The 20,414-nt window shown below is 41.9% G+C and overlaps 2 protein-coding genes across 2 annotated transcripts; both read left to right on the forward strand.

Annotated features, from left to right (window-relative positions):
- Positions 1-1,989: 1,989 nt before the first annotated feature.
- Positions 1,990-12,811, forward strand: sacm1lb (SAC1 like phosphatidylinositide phosphatase b; the record flags this gene model as incomplete). Its single annotated transcript, XM_084556895.1, has 20 exons — positions 1,990-2,018; positions 2,248-2,345; positions 3,176-3,250; positions 3,349-3,476; positions 5,068-5,217; positions 5,350-5,409; positions 6,286-6,319; positions 6,420-6,521; positions 6,849-6,934; positions 8,079-8,165; positions 8,284-8,352; positions 8,456-8,535; positions 8,809-8,907; positions 9,033-9,171; positions 10,117-10,186; positions 10,297-10,369; positions 10,521-10,614; positions 10,877-10,969; positions 11,051-11,108; positions 11,198-12,811. The coding sequence occupies 20 exons, from the start codon at positions 1,990-1,992 to the stop codon at positions 11,332-11,334; spliced, it is 1,761 nt and encodes a 586-aa protein (XP_084413021.1). The 3' UTR covers positions 11,335-12,811.
- Positions 12,812-14,598: 1,787 nt separating this feature from the next.
- Positions 14,599-18,763, forward strand: rwdd1 (RWD domain containing 1). The gene is made up of 7 exons (XM_084556909.1): positions 14,599-14,807; positions 15,386-15,451; positions 15,541-15,671; positions 15,765-15,908; positions 16,779-16,911; positions 17,262-17,324; positions 18,496-18,763. Exons 1-7 carry the CDS (start codon positions 14,735-14,737, stop codon positions 18,606-18,608), a joined length of 723 nt encoding a protein of 240 aa, XP_084413035.1. The 5' UTR covers positions 14,599-14,734; the 3' UTR covers positions 18,609-18,763.
- The last annotated feature ends 1,651 nt before the right edge of the window (positions 18,764-20,414 follow it).

Below are 20,414 nucleotides of genomic sequence, written 5' to 3' on the forward strand. Positions count from 1 at the left end.
ACGTTAGATAAACACAGCCTCTGTTTGACAAGCTTCTTCTTCTGCTTCTTCTTCTTCTTCTTCTTCTTCTGTTGCTGCTGTTGCTGTTTCTTCTTCTTCGTTTGTTTTTTAATAACGGTTGGAAAAACCATCGTAAAGATCCGTTAGCGCCACCAACTGGAGGTGGAGAGTAGAGCAAGAGATTTAGCAGAAAGACAGAAAAGAAAGAAAAGAAATACTAAAACTAAAACTTTTAATCTGAATTTGACTCTTTAAAAAAAATATCTTGATGATTTTATCTGTATATTGTACTTGATTGCAATGAAGCATTTCTGGTTGGTTGCCTGTTTTCTATAACGTGTATTTATGACCTGTATGAACAAAAGGTTATTTACTACAGAACTGAAGTTGTGATTGTACTATAAGACATGTAGTAGTCTGCAATAATTACGTAGAAGACCTTAATAGCAGTTTTTCAATAAACCTAATTCATTCATTTAATTTGTCCTCGAGAGTGTCGCGGGGAGAAATGGTGCAGGAGGTCACCAGTTTGTCCCAGGACAGCTCTTTCAGCATCTCGAGTTGCAGTCATAACACAACACTGAGACCCAGAACTAAACAAGTCAAGTGCTATGTATAGTTGTAAAAGTATAGTTCATTCAATGTAAACTGCTTCATAATTTACTTATCTGAAATTAAAAAAAGGGGAAGTTATCGTTATTTATAGGTTATTATGCTATTATGTTGCCTTTACACGCATAAGAACTTAAGTGACATCCCATTCTTAATCCATAGGGTTTAATATGACAACAGCTCACCCTTTGCAGCTATAACAGCTTCAACTCTTCTGGGAAGGCTTTCCATAAGGTTTAGGAGTATGTTTATGGGAATTTATGACCATTCTTCCAGAAATGCATTCGTGAGGTTAGACACTGATGTTGGACGAGAAGGCCTGGCTCACAGTCTTGGTTCCATTTCATTCTGTCGGGTTGAAGTCAGGACTCTGTGCAGGCCAGTCAAGTTCTTCCACACCAAGCTCTCTCATTCATGTCTTTATGGACCTTGCTTTGTGCACTGGTGCTCAGTCATGTTGGAACAGGAAGGTGCCATCCCCAAACTGTTCCCACAAAGTTGGTTGAAGGATTCAGAGTTCCTTTCACTGGAACTAAGGGGCCAGGCCCAGCTCCTGAAAAACAACCCCACACCATAATCCCCCCCTCCACCAAACTTCACATTTGGCACAATGCAGTCAGACAAGTACCGTTCTCCTGGCAACCGCCAAACCCAGATTCGTCCGTCAGATTGCCAGATGGAGAAGCATGTTTGGTTGCTTCACTTGCTTCTCTCTCTCACTCTAGAGTCCAGTGGCGGCGTCCTTTACACCACTACATCCGACGCTTTGCATTGCACTTGGTGATGTATGGCTTGGATGCAGCTGCTCGGCCGTGGAAACCCATTCCATGAAGCTCTCTACGTAATGTTCTTGAGCTAATCTGAAGGCCACATGAAGTTTGGAGGTCTGTAGCGATTGACTCTTGACTCTGAGTTGTTGTCATTTCCAATCACTTCCACTTTGTTATAATGCCACTGACTGTGACTGTGGAATATTTAGTAGCGAGGAAATTTCAAGACTGGACTTGTTGCACAGGTGGCATCCTATCACAGTACCACGCTGGAATTCACTGAGCTCCTGAGAGCGACCCATTCTTTCACAAATGTTTCTAGAAGAGGTCTGCATGCATGGGTGCTTCATTTTATACACCTGTGGCCGTGGAAGTGTCTGGAACACCTGAATTCAATTATTTAGATGGGTGAATGAATACTTTTGGCAGTATAGTGTGTGTGGCCCCTGAACTAAAATTAATTTGACGCCCCTGCTTTAAGTCTAATGTGTAATTCCCACCTTTGACCAGAGGGTGGCGGTGGTGGGCCAACCAGCTGGATGCTGCCAGTCACTGCGCAACAACAAGACGGCGAAGAAGACGCGCTCCTGCAGTCAGTCAAAGCAAGATGGCGAGGGCGTATGAAAGTTTCAGCCTGTAAGTGTCCAGCCGCTGTAACACCACGTAGCTTTATTTTACGTCTGTGCTGAATGAAGAGTCGCGTGTTTCTGTGCGTCGGCTTCGTTTTGACCGTGAACGTGTCACTTAAAGCTCAGTTAGCGACAGCTTTGTGTGTGTTTAGCTCTGCGTTTTTAATTCTGTCCAGCTGTTGACATAACGTCTGCGGATGTTTTGAAGCTGTTGTCAACTTTCTCTCTTCCACCAGGCACACCACACCTGAGAAGTTTTACATAGAGGCTCTAGACGATGGCTCCGTGGATGTCCTGGCTATTGACAGGGTGTCAACTGAGATGACTCTCACAGGTAGGAACCTCGGAGTGAGGTTTAGGATAAGATAAGGGGACTGGAAGTGTTGCAGCAGCATGTAGTTTGAAGGACAGTGCACACATGAGATGGAAAAGCAGTTTGTTTAATTTAATATATACACCAATCAGCCACAACATTAAAACCACTAGCTAGCAGGAGAAGTAAATAACACTGACCATCTTGTGACGATTCAGTGTTCTCCTGGGAAACTTTTGGACCTGGCATTCATTCATGTGGATGTTACTTAGACATGTGGCACCCACCTAGACCAGACCAGGCACCCCCCACCCCATAGCAATGACACTCCTTGATGGTATCAGCAGCCATCCCCAGCAGGCTCACACACAAAAACACTTTAGGAACAACGAACAGCACAAGGTGTTGACCTGGCCTCCAAATTCACTAGATCCCAAACTGATCAAGTACCTGTGGGACGATCCACAGAGGCCCCTCCCCTCAAAGGCCCTCCCACTAACAACATCCTGTTCCCAGACACAACAGGACACCCTCAGGCGGCCCACGTCCATTCTCCGATGAGTCACAACTGTTTAACACTTGGCGGGTGCAAAATAAAAAAACACCACTACTGTTGTATTGAGGTAGAAGGGGTTAAAGAGAATTACTCCACTCTCTAAAATTCTTGGCTGTAGTAATGAGCTCAGTTTCTAATGTTGATCTGGAGCAGTATGTACAGAAGCATGGGAAAATTTTAATTTCTTCATCACATCGCTATCAGTAATTAATATAGTGTAGTTTAAGCGATTCTGCATCTTGTCTTCTGAATGCACCATCAATAATTATTGTTGCGTTCCTGTTGTGGTCACCAGGAAGGAGGGACATCCCTGCATCAGTTGAGACCAGGCCAATCAGTGGACTCATGGGAACTATACGTTTGGTGGCAGGTAATGACCTGGGGGGGAAAAAGCATCATCCACTAGAGAAGTTTTGTTGTTGTTGTGTTGCTGTTTCTCTTCTCCAACCATTGTTTGTTTTTTATTAGGCATGTACCTGGTCGTCATCACAAAGAAACAGAAGGTGGGAGACTTTCTGGGTCATGCCGTGTGGAAGGCCCTGGACTTTGACATTATTTCCTATAAGAAGACGATACTGCACCTGACAGACAGCCAGGTAGGATTATATGTCTTTTAACTGGTGTTTAATCTCATAACTGTATTTGATCAGGGGCCGTTTTCCCAAAGACTCTTAGCGCAAAGAGTTGTTATGACTCATACCTAGCAACAAGGTCAACCACGCCTCCTCACTAAGATAAGAGTTTGCGTCCATTCCTTGCTCAGAGTTCTCTGAGAATGATCTGGAATCTCTCCTAAGATAATAAAATAATAAGTTAGGATAACTATTAGCTATAACTATTGTCACTGAGACATCAAATGCCTCAGCAGAAGTATAAAGCACATTTTAATTTAGTTATTTTTTATGGAAACTGAAGGCTGGTGTTAAGGTTCAGTGTGCCTAGGATTACGGCAAGTCCACCAACGTGTAGGTTGATTGCTGGTTGTCTCAAAGGTTGACTTGGACCTTGAACCAGAATCAGAGTACTTTATTAACCCTTCCAGGAAATAGTTTTCCATAAATTGACAGTTGCGAGGCAACGGAGTCAAATAAAAGTAAAATGCACGCAAAGAAAAATAAACAAATATTGCACAAGTATTCACAATATACAGAGGTATACACTGTGTTCAAATACTCCAGCTCCACCCCTACAACATCACTGGCCTTGTGGATCAGTTTGTTGAGTCTATTAGCGTCTGCCACTCTCAGCTCTGCTGCCCCAGCATGCAGCGGCGTACAGGAGCGCACTGGCCACCACAGACTCATAAAACATCCTCAGCATTGTCTTGCAGATGTTGCAGGACCTCAATCTCCTCAAAACGTAGAGTGTCTCTGTGTTCTTTGACCAGTCTAGTTTATTATCAGTGTGCACTCCCAGATATTTGTCCATAGATACAATGTCCAACTTGGGCCCCCCCGGATGGTAACGGGGATCACCGGAGCCTTTTTCCTCCTCATGTCCACTGCCAGTTCCTTTGTGGTTTCCCACCACAGTTCTCTACTCAGCCTCCTCACCATCACTGATACATCCTACTACTGCCCCCAGAGTAAACTTCTGAAGGTTGCAGGACTCTGTCTGGTAGTAGGTGGTGAAGAGGAAGGGGGAGAGGACTGTCCCCGGCTGTGGAGCCCTGGTGCTGCTGACAGACCAGGGCTGGGGCTACATATTTCTGGTTTATTTTTTCCATTAGTTCCTTTTCAGTTGTTGCACAATCTGAAGTCTTGTGCCTAAAGATGCATTGCATAAGCTGTAAGTTAGTTAGTTGTGTCATTTTTATTGTTACCAAAATCAGACTCAGTTACAGCAAAAATCTAACCACAACACATTCCTAATTCGACTTTGCTTTGGGTCGGAGATGTGGTACATCTTTGGGGTTTGGGGTTCTTACACCCCTCTGGGTTACAGTCAGATTTCCAATGTTTGCATTTATTTTTTCCCCTCCACTAATTTTACTCTCCCATCTGCCCCACTCTGTCTCTAACCTTCTCATCTCTCTTTTGGATTTTGAAACCATTAATTGATTCTCATATCAATGATCTAGCGTTCAGATGTCGTCTATTGAGAAGTCCTCAGATCAGTCTGAAGGAAGGCTGCTGCTTTCCATATGTCCACATTCTCAGTCAGTGTTTTATTTGTCCTCTGTTGCAGGTGCAAGACAACAAGACCTTCCTGTCCATGATTAACGCCGTGCTTCACACTGATGGCTTCTACTTTGCGACAGACTATGACCTGACTCACACTCTCCAGCGCCTGGCTAACACAAGCCCTGAGTTTCAGGAGATGAGCCTTCTTGAGAGGGTAAGCTGTACCGGTCCTCAGGAATGGGTTACAACCGTTTGTTGTATGTCTATCTATCTGTGCCCCCTACCTCCGCCTTTCAGTTTGTATATATGGCTTAATATTAACATATCATAGCGGTTCTTGTTCCAGGCTGATCAGCGTTTTGTCTGGAATGGCCACTTGTTGAGGGAATTCACTGCACAGCCAGAGGTAAGATGTTATGTTTTAAGTCACAGATTCAATTTTCTATCAGGTGAATCAGGCTAGCTAGCAAGGAAGTGTTTTACAGAAGAGAAGGCTATTATTTCAGGGGTCAGATGAGAATTTGCAAGCTTTTGGACTTTGATTTGATTCATGCCAAGCCGGGGAATACAGTGAGTGCTTCCTGAATAAACTCCGATAACATCAAATGCAATGCTTCTGTTCCCATAAACTCTGTCGGCTGGTGTTGTGTTTTTTCTTTTATACCTTTTTTTATTGGTCCACCACCTTCAGGATACAAAGGAGTGTGGGAACGTCGTATAATTTCAAGCTTACTTAGAAATGAAAACAATTATAAAAAGAACATTGAGGGACTAATTAAAACTTTGAAAGGTTGTTTGGATGAACCAGTTAAAGCCTTAAACTTGTTAAGCATTCATCTTTGAGTGTTAATATGTTGATTGAAGACAAAAATCATCAAGTCAAAGTCAAAGAGCAGGTTGTAAAATCAAATAAATGTTGCTAATGTTAAATTCTACCTTTTTTTTTTTAGTTTTAACCCTTTTTTATGCTGATTACCAGACTGGCTTTCCACCTACGCAAAAAAAGAAGCTTGACCTGTCTCAGAAAATGGTTGCAAAATGTTGTTCCCAAAGTGGTGAACAGGGTCATGGGTGCATGTGGGTGGTGAAGGCTGGCCCGTGTGGTCAGATCCAACAGATGAGCTACTGGAATTCAAATAGCTGAAATAGTTCATGCTGTGTGGACGGTCAGGTGCTTGTGAGAACACATGACAGCAGGATGCACTTTAGGGAAGGAAAGCCGAGCCGGTGTTGAGCCTGAATAATAACATGTCATCATCTAACACTGCTCTAAATTTTGCAGTTACACAAGTTTGTGTATCCCGTCGTCCACGGCTGTATCCTTCACTGTTGTCCTGTTTAATCTGATTAAAAAATATATATATATATAACGAAACCGTCGGCATCGTTGGCTTCTTTAACACATCCGTCCGCTAGTTATCACCATGAAGTCAGGCTGCATCAATGGAAAGGTGTTTGAGTGGTGCATTATCTCCAGGAGGAGCTGCTTCAGAGCCGGAGTACGCTACTACGTCCGAGGTAACCGCCGTCGACCTCTGACCTCTGACCCCTCATTTCTACTGGACTCTTTCACTCTGGTTTCATTCTGGCTCTAGGGCTCCTCGTTGCATTCCTATTTTAATACGTATAAAAAATGACTTTTATCCTTTATCACAGGGAAACAAAAGAAAATAATTTTTACTAAAAGGTTGTCAGTAATCCTGTAGGTGAAGCAATATACATTCAGGTGATTTTAATCAAAAATATTCTATGCAGGCTCGTCATCTCAGTGGAGATGGTTGTTTCAGCAGACCGGGACTTTGAACAGATTAGGTTTCACTAACGGTTCTCTTTTTTTGTCCATAGGCATCGATTCAGAAGGACATCCTGCAAACTATGTGGAAACAGAGCAGATAGTGCAGTACAACAGTGCCAAGGCTTCATTTGTTCAGGTAACGCCCTGTCTGGTAATTTGTAATAATAGCGGAGGTCGTCCGTGATCTTAATCCCGTGCAAATCGGTCATGTCTGTAAATTGGAAAGTAAAAGTTACACCGCAAATTACCTACCCTATTTCTCGTAACACAGAGGTCCTGTGATAATACTAATCCAATTGGCAGACTTTTGTTTGATTTTCTGCCTCTTGTCACTTAAGAATTATGAAGGATGTGCTGTAAATAAAAGTCTGGACAGATGTTAGGGAGCAAAGTCGAGGTGCCGTCAACCCGTTCACGCATTTAGACGGGTGAAATCATTAAATCAAGCATTAATGTGTTGATTGGCAAAGGTGGGGCTGATTTAAATACTGCCAGGTCGTTCGTAATTTCAATACTCTCATCATGTTTTGCTTTTAAAAAATAGATATTTTTATTATCAATTAGAATTCGCAAAGTAACTGAAGCTGTCAAAAAGTGTAAAATGTCCTCTAACGTGACGCGGAAAGTAGCAGAGACATAAATATGGTTAGTAAATTAGAGTAAAACACAGAGTTTGCTGTTCCCGTGCGAATGTGCATGTCTGAATCACATGACGTCCCCAGGTGAAAATAGTCCCGTTCAAATCGGGCTTTAGAGAGATTTAAGTGTGCACTCAAAGGTTGAATCATAAAGACATATGCATACTAGGGCACCAGGCCTAGAGTTTGACCTTAACTCGGTATCCAGTCATAGCTCTGAGGAAGAAGCAAATGAATTCATCAAGGAACAGATCTCCACAATTATTGATCTTGAAACTTCTCTAGTACCAACAGATCTTGACATACGGTACAACATTAACCCAGAATATAAACTAAATTATAATGAACACACGACCCTGCCACAGTTATGTTACCTGTAGCTGAAAAATAGTTTCTGTCCGACAGCTATTAAGGTATTAAATGCTGCTAAAGCGTAATTCTTTCATATTCCTCGATTGCATATGTCTGTGTGTGTTTGTCTTTCATGTCTCAGCATATATTATATCATAGTTTATTACCTTTTATTACATTTTGTTAAGCTTTAACTTTTAATGGACTGCACATGTTACAGTGACAATAAACAGTGAATTGAAGCTGGACCGTGATATGTAATATATCTCCTTTTTTCATCTTTGCTCATAGACGAGAGGCTCCATCCCCTTCTACTGGTCCCAAAGGCCCAACCTCAAGTACAAACCCAAACCACAGATCAGCAAAACGGTCAACCACGTATGTTTTCTTTTCACAGATCACATCTCATCACATCACATCACGTGCCGTGTGTGTATTTGTAATTTTATCTTGATTTCTCACGCAGTTTAATGTCTCGTCTTTTTCTTTTTCTTAGCTGGATGGATTCCAGAGACACTTTGACTCACAAATTATTCTCTATGGAAGACAAGTCATCCTGAACTTGGTAAAAATCATCTGTTAATTCTGTCGCCAGCAGCTTCACTGGTTAGAAACGACTGATTTTCATTTGTATTATTACACATTAACTGTTTGCTCTTCTTTTACAGATCAACCAAAAGGGTTCAGAAAAACCACTGGAGGTTGAATTTGACAAGATGGTGACCAGTTTGGGTAATGGCATGATCAAGTAAGATAATTCTGCACTTCACATGTGGCTCTGGGTCGCTTAGTTCCTTTGGCTTTAATTAGGGACGTCCTGATCGGTTTTGGGACCAATCTCGGCATTTTTAAAAGGATCGGATCGATATCGGGCTTCAGCCAAGCCTGATCTTTTGTAGTTATTTATTTTAGGTCTACCGTGAACAGAAACCACGTCCCTGCAGTATCAAAGTGTCTTATTCCTCTTCGTTGTCTAACATCAAAGCTGGCGTCAAGTCGAAACATGTCTGCTTTTCTGCAGGTACATAGCATTTGATTTCCATAAGGAGTGCAGTCGTCTGAGGTGGCACCGGCTGCAACTTCTACTGGACATGGTCGCTGAAATCCAAGATGAATTTGGGTCAGTGTGTTTTTTTTTTTGTTTGTTTGTTTTGTTTTGCATTCTGCTTCTGTGCAATTATGCAAACTCACCAGGCAGACATAGATGCACTCTACACGAGAGTAATGTTGTGCGTGTGGACTCAGATATTTCCTGGTGGATGCAGATGGGAAGGTACTGTTGAACCAAGAGGGAACTTTTCGGAGCAACTGCATGGACTGTCTGGACCGCACCAACGTCATCCAAAACCTGCTGGCTCAACGAACGCTTCAGTCACAGCTGCAGGTAGGAAAAATAGTCAGGATTCATTTTCCCACCCTTAATTTAATCTCTCCCAGTCTTATAATCTTAAACTATCTTAAACTGTGCTCAAAATTTCTGCTGCCATCAAGGAGTGTCATTCCTATGGGGTGGGGGTGCCTGGTCTGGTCTAGGTGGGTGCTACATGTCTAAGTAACATCCACATGAATGAATGCCAGGTCCAAAAGTTTCCCAGCAGAACATTTGCAGCGACATCTGTAGACGCTTATGGCCTGAGGCACAAACGACCTCCTCAACCTGTGCATAGAGCAGGACAGAGACAGCGGTCTGTTACTGAACAAGCTTCTCTGCCTGACTGTGGACATTGTTCATGATGGACCAGAGTTTGTCCAAGGTCCTTGCATCTGCCACTGATGTCAGGGAGTCCAGCTCTGCCCCCCTACCACAGAGTCCTCCTTCTGGATCAGCTTGTCCAGCTGGGAGGTGTCCTGCTTCTTCTTAGTGCTGCCTTCCCAGCACACCACAGCGTAGAAGAAGACACTGGCATCGATAGTCTGGTAGAACATGTCCAGCAGCAGCTTCCAGCAGACATTAAACAACCATAGCCTCCTGAGGAAATAGAGACGGCTCTGACCTTTCTTGTATACTGAGTCTGTGTTAGCTGACCAGTTCATATTGTGATCCAGATGTAGACCCAGGTACTTACAGGTCTGAACCACCTCTACACGTTGATGGTTACAGGCTGCAGGTAGGGCCTGGACCTCCAGATCTCCACCACCATCTCCTTGGTTTTAGCTGTACTGATGAGAAGGTGGTTCGCTCCGCACCATGAGACGAAGCTGTTCACCAGATTCTTGGACTCCCGCTCTTGTTCATCCCTGATACAGATGTCAGCCTCCACAGATGCCTTACAGGAGCTTCCTACTTTCTGCAACTCAAACTTTTTTTTTTTTTTGTGTATTCCTGCAGAAAATGGGAGTCCTTCACACGGGCCAACGGATTGAGGACCAGACAGACTTTCAGAAGATGTACAAGAACGGTGAGCATTCCCCTCACACAGCAGCAGCTTCAGTAGCCACCTTTCAGGTCACATGGATGAGGCTGATCAGTGTATTGTAACACGGTGTGATCTCTGTTTTCATTGTGCAGCCTGGGCAGACAACGCTGATGCCTGTGCTAAGCAGTATGCCGGTACCGGGGCCTTAAAGACGGACTTCACCAGGTCAGTTTTCACAAAGCAACCGACTCTTTTCTTTTCTTTTCATCCGTCTGAGTTGTTCTTGTCGTCCTGGCCCGTGCTCCAACTCTGCTATCAAGGAAGTGGAAGGCAGGATTGAGTTTCTCAGGTGTTGAACGTCGTGTTGATATTTTAGAACAGGGAAGAGAACCCAGTGGGGGCTGCTGATGGACGGCTGGAACTCCATGATCCGATATTACAAGAACAACTTCTCTGATGGATTCAGACAGGTGGGTCCCGGCTAATCTTTACCCCAGTTCGCATGGGACTAGTTTTACCTGAGGACTTATTAGTAATTGGTTATAATCGTCTGTGATTTTGATCTTATGTGGATCGACCTTGTCTTTAATTTGTAAAGTAAAAATTAAAAGATTTAGCCTTGCAGGAAAACTAGGTATTTATTATCAAAGGACATCTCAGCTCAGCTGGGTATTCCAGCTCTAAATCACCTCAGAGGACAGTAACACTTCACACGGCCTCTTTTTAATTTAGGACTCCATTGATTTGTTCTTGGGCAACTTTGCTGTGGATGAAGTTGACTGGACGACCCCACTGTGTGACCCCAAAGACTGGAAGTTCCTGATGGTAAGACAGGCTCCAGAAAATAGCATTTTAATTCATTTTTTAAATTCTTATTTAACTCTTGTCGTCTTTGTCCTTTTCCAGTTGCCTGTTATTATGGTTGTGGCGTTCTCCATGTGTATCATCTGCCTCCTAATGGCTGGTAAGACGTAATGCAATACTCACACGCAGAAGATGCAAGTTTCCCACTATTCTTTCTCTGACATGGCGTGGGCTGTTGTCTTTCGCCAGGGGACACGTGGACCGAGACTCTGGCTTATATCCTGTTCTGGGGGACGGCCAGCGTAGTGACCGGCGGCCTCATCCTCTTCAATGGACGAGACTTTGTAGACGCTCCCAAGCTGGTCCAGAAGGAGAAGATGGACTGAATGTGTGCGTGTGGAAAGCAGCTACGCCCTAGTGACGTCTTTACCTCTTCCTCTAGCTCTTCATCATCACTTTGGCCCCAGCATCATCATCAGACCTGGAGCCTATACTAACGCAGACTGGAGTACAGGAAGGGGGTCGGCACCAGGGCCAGGCCCGTGCACAACAACAGCAGCAGCTGAAGGACAGACTGCGAGCACAGAGGCCGGCTGCTCTCCACACGGGAGTCGCTGTAGCGGATAGGACCGCCCTTTTTTTTTTTTTTTTTACCGGACATCAAACCTCTGGAAACTGTTATAACTGGAGGATATTGTTGGATTTCAAATGAATGCTGTGGGATAAATTATAATAATAATCCCTGCTGTGATGTTCCAGCACACCTGGGAATTAATTTTTATATATGCTGTCAATGTGCCTTTTAATTTTTGCGTGGTATCTGTGTCGCAGGTTCAATAGTAACCTTTGAGGACAGTAACAGGTCGATAAGGTTTGAAAAAAATCTGTCAGTTTTTCCAAATATCCATTTGCGATTTGTCAAATGGTGCAGTTTATCACTACATTTGGTGTGCCGGATTGACATTTCACACGTGTTCAGTCACAAGTAAACACACCAAAGTGTAGTTTTTGTAAAAAAAAATCCCTTGCAAAATGTAAATAATACTTGCTTTTCCTGAAGAAAATATAAGTTATTGCCGTTCGCTGGAAGCTGCTGAGGATGAAAGGGAAGTTTGATTATATTACATGAGTATTTCAGCATGAGCAGTCTGATTCTGCAGCCTTTTTACACCTTTACACCCAAAAAAAAATCAACTATATGATGATATTTAAGCTTGGGACGATGCATCATTTTAGATTCTGTGTGTAATTTTTTTTTTTTTTGGGGCGGGGGAGAGATTCCTGAGCTTTATTAATTTATAAATTAACTATTTGTGCTCATGGATCAATAACAACCCATTCAAATGGTTTTTACCAAGAGGAACACTACTTTGAAATAATATATAACGGTCACGACACATTTCATGATAAGTGCTGCAGTTTTATCATTAAATAAAGACTGGTATTTATTTCACATATTATACACTCACCAGCAAAGAGGCTGGTCAGTGTATATTAAACTATACGTTGTGTAACAGTCTGCAGCACTTTGTTTTTTCTTCCTGTATTAACTTGCTTGTTTCAGGACGGTCTCCTCCTTGGGCACCAAACTCTTTTATTGTGTATTTTCCTTTTGACGTGGCGGGTCGTGTGGCGTGTCTTCTGCTCATGAAGGCCGTCAACAGTCGCTCTATTTTGTTATGACTCCAGAGCTCACATCTCGTCTCCTTGGATCTATGTCCTGCACGTGGACCAGCAGCAGGGGTTTGGAAATCTCTGTTGAAATAAAACGACAAGCTTCCAAAAAGTTCTCAAGATAAGGCATGATGTTCACTTATGATGATGACGTTGTGTTTTAAAAATTTGAAACTTGGAAAATGAAATAAAACGGGACACAAATGTATGTGTTTTGAAGTTTTGTTAATTTAGAACATTACTGACTTTCTTTCATGAGTGCACATTGAGGTAAAACAGTCATTAACATGTCTCCTGGGGTGAAGCACGTATCTGAACTGGGATAAAACAATCATCTGACTTTAGTCACACTTCTTAGTCTTTTGTGACAATACAATAAGCTTTATAATTGAGATATAAGATAGTGACAAGTACCATTTAGTTCATGGGGTCACAGCAGATACTGAAGACAAGGGTTTACTGTACTTTGATGTGGCTTGTTGGGGGAGCAGCACCAGCAAATTGATCCGAAAGGCTGGTCATGGGCAGTGAGTTGGAGATGTTTGTCTCAGTGAGGGACAGGAGGACACTGGACAAACTGATCTCCATCATGGACAATCCGTCACATCCACTACACCAGACAATAGAGGGGCAGCGGAGCTCATTCTCAAACAGACTGATCCAGCTCCGCTCCCACACTGAACGCTACAGGACTACTTTCATACCATTCTCAGTCCAGCTGTAGCAACTCACCTTTCTATATCAGATAACTCCATGTTAGTCATGGTAATGGACACTATTGCACCTTACTATCATCCAGGGCATGAAATTGGCACCCGCCCACCCGCCAAATGCGGGTAACTTTTGTGATTGGCGGGTGAAACTGTCAATCTACCTGCCACGTTGGCGGGTAGCCAAGACAACACAAAACTGAGCAAGTGACCTGACTGATTGTTGAAGTTTATCTAAATGTTTATCTAAATGTTATTCAGTCAAAATATTAGACTCTTGTCTTTAAAAAGCAACATGAACTTATAATATGTACAAACTTAAAAATAGTTATTTTGATATAAATGTGATTAAAATCTAAAATGTAAAAAAAAAAATTAAACTGAATACACTACAGTGACTAATGGATTGCAGTTAACTAAATAAATGAGACCGTCAGTGAGATGATTGGCTGTTTGTATTTATGTTATTTTTTATCCTAAATGCCTGCCACAACACCAGGTCAGATACAGTTGTAATCATTATGTAGGTCTAGTCATAAATGAGATTGGTTAAGTTGGTTAATAACCAGACAGCACTTTAATGTGTATTCTGTACAAGTTCAAGAACCATTCTTATGCATTTTCTGAGTCGTTCACCTTTATTTTAGGCACAAAAAAATTTTGGCTGGTAAAAAACCACTGTGGCAGGTGGATTTCAAACTCCACCTGCCACAGTGGCTGGTGGCCAAAAAAGTTAACTTCAGGCCCTGCTATCATCCCTGTGTATATAATATATATTCTTCCATCTCTATTTCTTGTACATTTGTCTATATACTAATATGCTAATTTGTACATTTTGCTTATACTATTTTATTTTATTTTACTAGTTTTTATTTACTTATTTTTATTTTATTTTATTTTATCTTTCTTTTATCCATGGTTCTTAAGAGTGTTACTGCTACTGTGACCAAGCAATTTCCCTTGTGGATGAATAAAGTTTATCTAAGTCTAAGTTCATTTACTTTTACACCTTTTCTGAATAAACAAACCAAAAAAATAATAATATTTCTATTTAATTTGTTCGATTGTGTTCTCTTTGCGTCATCATAAATGTAAAAAAAGTAAAAAAGTGGGGTCGTTGTGATAATATTTTAATAATTTTACACGGCGGATGGCAGAAAAAAAAAAAAGGAAGAAGAAGAAGACATCGATCGATTGCTCGGTTATCAGCATTGACTGTATATCACGTTATCAGACCAAAAGACACGAACCACGATCTCATCGAACGCCACCGGCGGTTGGTACTGACTGAGAGTACACGCAGCAGGACACGGCGTGTTAGCTTCAACATAGCGGGGATGATTTTGCCAACTTCCAGATAACCTACAGCCACACACATTAAAAAAAAAAAAAAATAAATAAAATGACGGACTACGCCGAAGAGCAACGGAATGAACTAGAAGCTATAGAGTCCATCTATCCGGACTCTTTCACAGGTTTGAACTGCTTCAAATGAGACGTTAGACATGACAGTGGCTAGCAGCGGCTAGCAGCGCCAGGTAGCTAACTGGTGTTTCTGTGGTTGTTAAAGCGTAAATACAACCAAGGTGATATAATATTTTTCACTGGCAACCAGTTGTTTAGATTTGTGGTCGATTTTAAGTTTAATACCGACGGTTTATGCATATATATAGGCCTTAGTGGTGGCGGTTAATTCTTCTCAAACTGAGCAAAACCACCAAACACTTCACATCCACTGAGCTCCTGTTTAGTTTAGCGAGTTTTAAAATGCATTTCACTCCACTGCAATACTGACACATTGGTTTTTCCACAAAGCATTTCAAATAGTACACTCAAGTGTTATTATTGTGAACGGGTCAGTCATTGATTTGCAGTGAAATCTCCAAACATATATAGGAGTTATTGTCCTTAAAGTAGCTTGCATGTGCCTGTGTCAGTCTCTCCTACATGGTGGAGTTATTAGCTGGCATATGGTAAATTAAGATAGGCTTGTTTATTAAATCATAGCTTGTAGATGTTATGACAATGATGTTAATTTCCTGTGTTCTTTCAGTACTCTCAGAAGATCCCATCAGCTTTACCATCAACGTAACGTCAGACGCAGGGGAAGATGGAGAAAGTGAGTATAATTTATGCGAGAAGTTGCAAAGGATTATCCATCGCACGAAAAATAAACAAGTAAATATTATCCTCTTTTGTTTTTTGCAGCTGTGGAAGCAACGTTAAAGTTCACATATGTTGAGAAGTACCCAGACGAGCCTCCGCTGTGGGAAATCCACTCCCAGGAGAATCTGGAAGACGCCGACACGCAGGACGTCCTCACCTTGTTGCAGCAGCAGGTCTGTCCGTGCACAAATGTCCAGCGTGTTGAGTTTTTTTCGATTAAGATGCATTATTTGTTAACAGTTAATGTGTGTGTGGTTTCTCTGCAGGCAGAAGAAAACCTGGGCATGGTGATGATTTTCACCTTGGTGACGGCTGTTCAGGAGAAACTTAATGAAATCGTAGATGTGATGAAACACCGGCAAGAAGAGGAGAAGCAGCGGAAAGAGAAAGAAGCGGAGGAGGCAGAGAAGGTAGGGACTGGGGTAATACTAGATTTTGCACCGTGTGGCCTTCAGTCAAAATGTTCCTTCGAGTTTGAAGATGACGTGCATGTTTCTGGACAAGAAGCTTTTCTGGGAATTCAAGTTTGACCTCACATCGGTGTCGGGGGCCGAGCCAAGCATTTTTAAACCGAGCCAGATCTTTAGCCAGAAACAAAAACTACATCCCACCAGTGTCAAAACGCCCTCTTCCTCTTCTGTTTTAACGGTGGTTGGCTAGCATCATAGAGAAGAAGCCGACTTCTTTTTCTTCTGCCAAAAAGCAAGAATCAAGCAAGAAGAAGAGGAACCAATATCACCTGACTAAACACGTCTTCTGTGTGGGAGTACTTTACGTCAGTCAGACAGGCAATTTGCAAATTATGTAGCGCGGATGTTTGGTGACGTATTGGTAGGAGATCGTTATTCATTACTGCCAACTTGATTCACCACCAAAAAACATAAATCACGAAACGGAGTATATCGAGTCCACGCAGGCAAAGGCGTCGCCAAAACCGTAATAAATACTGAGCGCTGCTTTTCACAGAAGATAAACGTCGCCTTGAGACGGCGTCAAGGAGAAAATATTCCACACGGGGTTAGGGAGTTTATGGCGTTGGATGACCAGAACATTTCTTTGGTTGATAACACTACGTTAACTTTGACAGAAATGTTTATTGGACTTGATACAGACGCACATTGCACACGTGATCTAAGTGAATACAAGTAAGACAAGAAAAGCCTTTATGAATCTCCAGGGGAGGACATTTAGTTTATTTAAGATCGTCCAACCCTCAATATTCAAAGATCAAGACACTGTTGTCCTAAATATAGCTGTATAACGGTGTGTTTCTCTTACAGGTGGCGTTCCAGGGAACAGTGGTGACGATTGAAAACTTCTTGGCATGGAAAGCCGGCTTTGAGCAGGACATGGCTGAGCTGAGGAGGAAAAGACAGAAAGAGGAGGAGCAGACGGGAAAAATCAAACTCACTGGTAAGACTGACTTCTGTCACTCAGATGCTTCTATTTCCATTAAAAAGATTCAAAACATGAGCGGATTTTCACACAAGTCCTGACAGTTGACAAAGATAATCTAATTAAAATAAATGAAACAGAAATATTACACTTTTGCATTAATTTACTTAAGAAATTACAAAACGGGACGCGACACTGAACAACATTTATTTATCTATAGTAAATGTTCTGCAAAAGGGATATTTTCAAAGTTTTTAACACTGTTATTAACATGGGAGTGGACAAATATGCTTGGGTTATGCAAATGTAATGTTATATAAGTGTTTTTTGTTTTTCTCCTTAACGTAATGTTAACTTTTCCTTACCAGGTAAACAGTTGTTTGAGACAGACCACAACCTGGACACTTCTGATATTCAGTTCCTTGAAGACGGTAATAAGCGCTTTTTAATATTTCTTTACATTTATTTGGTCCACACTTGTGGCTCCATTGTTTTTTTTTGTGTTTTTAATCCATCTCAGATAATGTCTTGTTGTCATACAGGTGAATCTATTGGCAAACTAACGCTAATTGATTACATAAATAGCCGTAAATTGCTGCACAGTCTCTATGGACAAGCGCCTCTGCAGAGAATATCTACTGACTTTCCAACCTCAAAACGAAGAGACAGCAGAGAGTGTTGGCTCTGTCTGATTGTTGGGTAGTATTTAGTGCCTGAGAGTCGCTGTTGCATCCTCATCTGTTGTGTTTGGTGGATTTGTGAAAGAATGGGCCGCTCTCAGGAGCTCAGTGAATTCCAGCGTGGTACTGTGACGGGATGCCACCTGCGCAACAAGTCCAGTCGTGAAATTTCCTCGCTACTAAATATTCCGCAGTCAACACTCAGTGGTATTAAAACAAAGTGGAAGCGATTGGGAAGGACAGCAACTCGGCCACGAAGGGGCAGGTCATGTAAAATAAAAGAGAACGGGGTCAGTGGATGCTGAGGAGCGTCGTGCACAGAGGTTGCCAACTTTCCGCAGAGTCAGTCACAATGAGTGAATACTTTTGGCAATATAGCGTATGTAAAATTTTTCCATCGCCAGTATATCATCTATTGATATCTCAATTGACAGCCATTTTTCTTTGTAGTTTTTTTTTATTTCAGTCTAGAGACGGTTCTTAGTAGAAGCTTAAATTTTAACCAGGTCATGGTCCGCTCTACGCACCGCTCCACCACGATACAAAACAAGACAACTTCTAGGACTCGCATATCTCAGTATGGAATCAATTTTAACCCAGAAAGTTTGAATCTTTGTACATAAAACTGCTGCCGTTTGCTTGCTCAACTATTTTTATGATCAGCTGTGTCTTATCTTCGTATCTTTATTAAAATCTCTCACTCGTAAAAACCTAAATACGTCCGGATTTATTCGATTTTACGTCTCCTTTTAGTTCTTCAAAACCTTAAATTTCACCCTTATGTCCATCGCTGTAACTCCTTGCTCCACTCAGCCTTTGAATCTAGTATTTTTTTTAATTGCTTGCCAGGTTTTAACTGTTGCTAACTGTTGAGAGCCGCAGCAGGTTTCTTGTAACACGTACTTGCTTTCTTCCTCTGCAGCTGGAAACAGCGTTGAAGTGGACGAGTCACTATTCCAGGACATTGACGACTTGGATTTGGACGAGGACGACCCAGACTTCGACCGGTTGGACATGGGCAGCGATGAGGACTAAAACGGCCGCGTGGCGGACGACTGCTGAGGACTCACAGGACCATGCTGTTCCCACCCTGGATACGATCTTCTGAGCAGACACGTTAAGAAGATCTGCATTTATTTTTTTAAAGATTCTCACAGTAGACAAAAAAAAAAAACAAAAGAAAAAAGAAAAGGAATCTTCATAAATGCATCACACGCAGCCGTGAGAGATGATTTCAGTGCATGAACGTAAATTCCCCCCCTCCAGACACGGTGTCTGTGGTTGTTGTGCCGTCTGAAAGGCAAGGCAGTGTCAGCGACAGGGATGTTATAAGATGGCTGTAAGATATCAGGTTTGTCCAGGGAATAAAAAGCCGTGTTCAGATACTTTACTGCTGGTAAAGTAGAAATACTGCAATATATATATATGTAAATATATATATATATATAAATTGACTCCACTAACACACCAGATTACTGCATTCAAACTCGTGTTTAAGTAAAAAAAGAGAAATCAAAAAAAAAAAAACGTATTGGCGGCAAAATGTACTTTGAACTAAGAAGATTAAAAGCTCATGATGGACACCGGCCTTGTTCAGAGTTTTATATTGTTGTTTTATGTTTATTCAGTGGGTGTGCAATGAACGGTTCTTTTACTTTTATGATGTTACTAGAAGTTAGAAGTTAATAAACACTGATATTATAGTATAAAGTTGTGGCGCACGGGTTTCAACAATGGTTTACAGATAAGATCATTTCACTTACTCAGTTGACTGTGCCTTTAAAGGGGAACTACTGTTTTTTTTACAACCTGGACCTTATTTATTTATGGCATAAAATACGGTCGTTTACTCACCCATATAACTTTTGCGTCATTTTTAGTCCTTCGGGATAGGGTTTAATATTTTTCCCGAAAATTAGATGAATCAGATCCCGGGAAACAGCTGTTTTTTTGTTGTTGTTGTTTTTGCCCAAGTAATGTATCGATATCATTCAAATATGCGTTCCCAGCATGTTTTATATTATTTGTAACATTATTAGGGCAAGAAACACAGTTTATGTCCATATCAACAAAGTTTGCAATGATCAATTCTGCTGCGTGATCAAGTGAGCTGCGTGCGGGACAGCCTATCTGCCAAAAAGCAGCTACGGTATTGGTGTAGAACGATCACGTGACCAACCGTGCCACCACTCGCGACCAAGATCTTATTACGCTCTGAAGAAACTAGTTCTGCATAAAACATAGACGCATCGGCAATCGACTGGAATTTTTGCGACGAACTTTTTTTGGGTAGCTTAGCATGACTCGTTATGTTTTATGAACTAAAGATTGTGTAGATGCCAGACTGTGGAGCGGGATGAAACGATAACAGGGTTCACCTTACGGCCTAACAAAGCTGGCTGCAGACATCATTAGGAGGTTGGTAGCCTACTGCTGCAAATGACATTTGCTGCCGCTAGGGTGCGTGGATTTCTAGGCTATAGCCTACTGCTGCACTGAATTCAACGTTAACGTAAGACAACAATAGAAGCGCACGTGTAACAAAAAATAAATACATATTTCTCGTTTCCCGTCATAACCTTTCCCGGGAATCGTGAAATAGTCTTGATCAGATTTCCCGGGAATCCCGTTTCCCGGGATTAAACCCTACTTCGGGAGATATTTAGATCTGCGTATATCCATATAATGGGAGTGAATGGGGCACCGGAACGCAGCCTCTTAGTAACTCATTATCTGCTGTGAAACTCGCCAATATTTTGCTACTGCTAGTTTTTTTTGCAACGTGGCTGAATATTTTTCCGGTTCTGAGGTTGTGGACGAACCATAGCAGTAGTAAATTAC

Source organism: Chelon labrosus (assembly GCF_963514085.1).
Source record: "Chelon labrosus genome assembly, chromosome: 12".
Taxonomy (NCBI): Eukaryota; Metazoa; Chordata; class Actinopteri; order Mugiliformes; family Mugilidae; genus Chelon; species Chelon labrosus.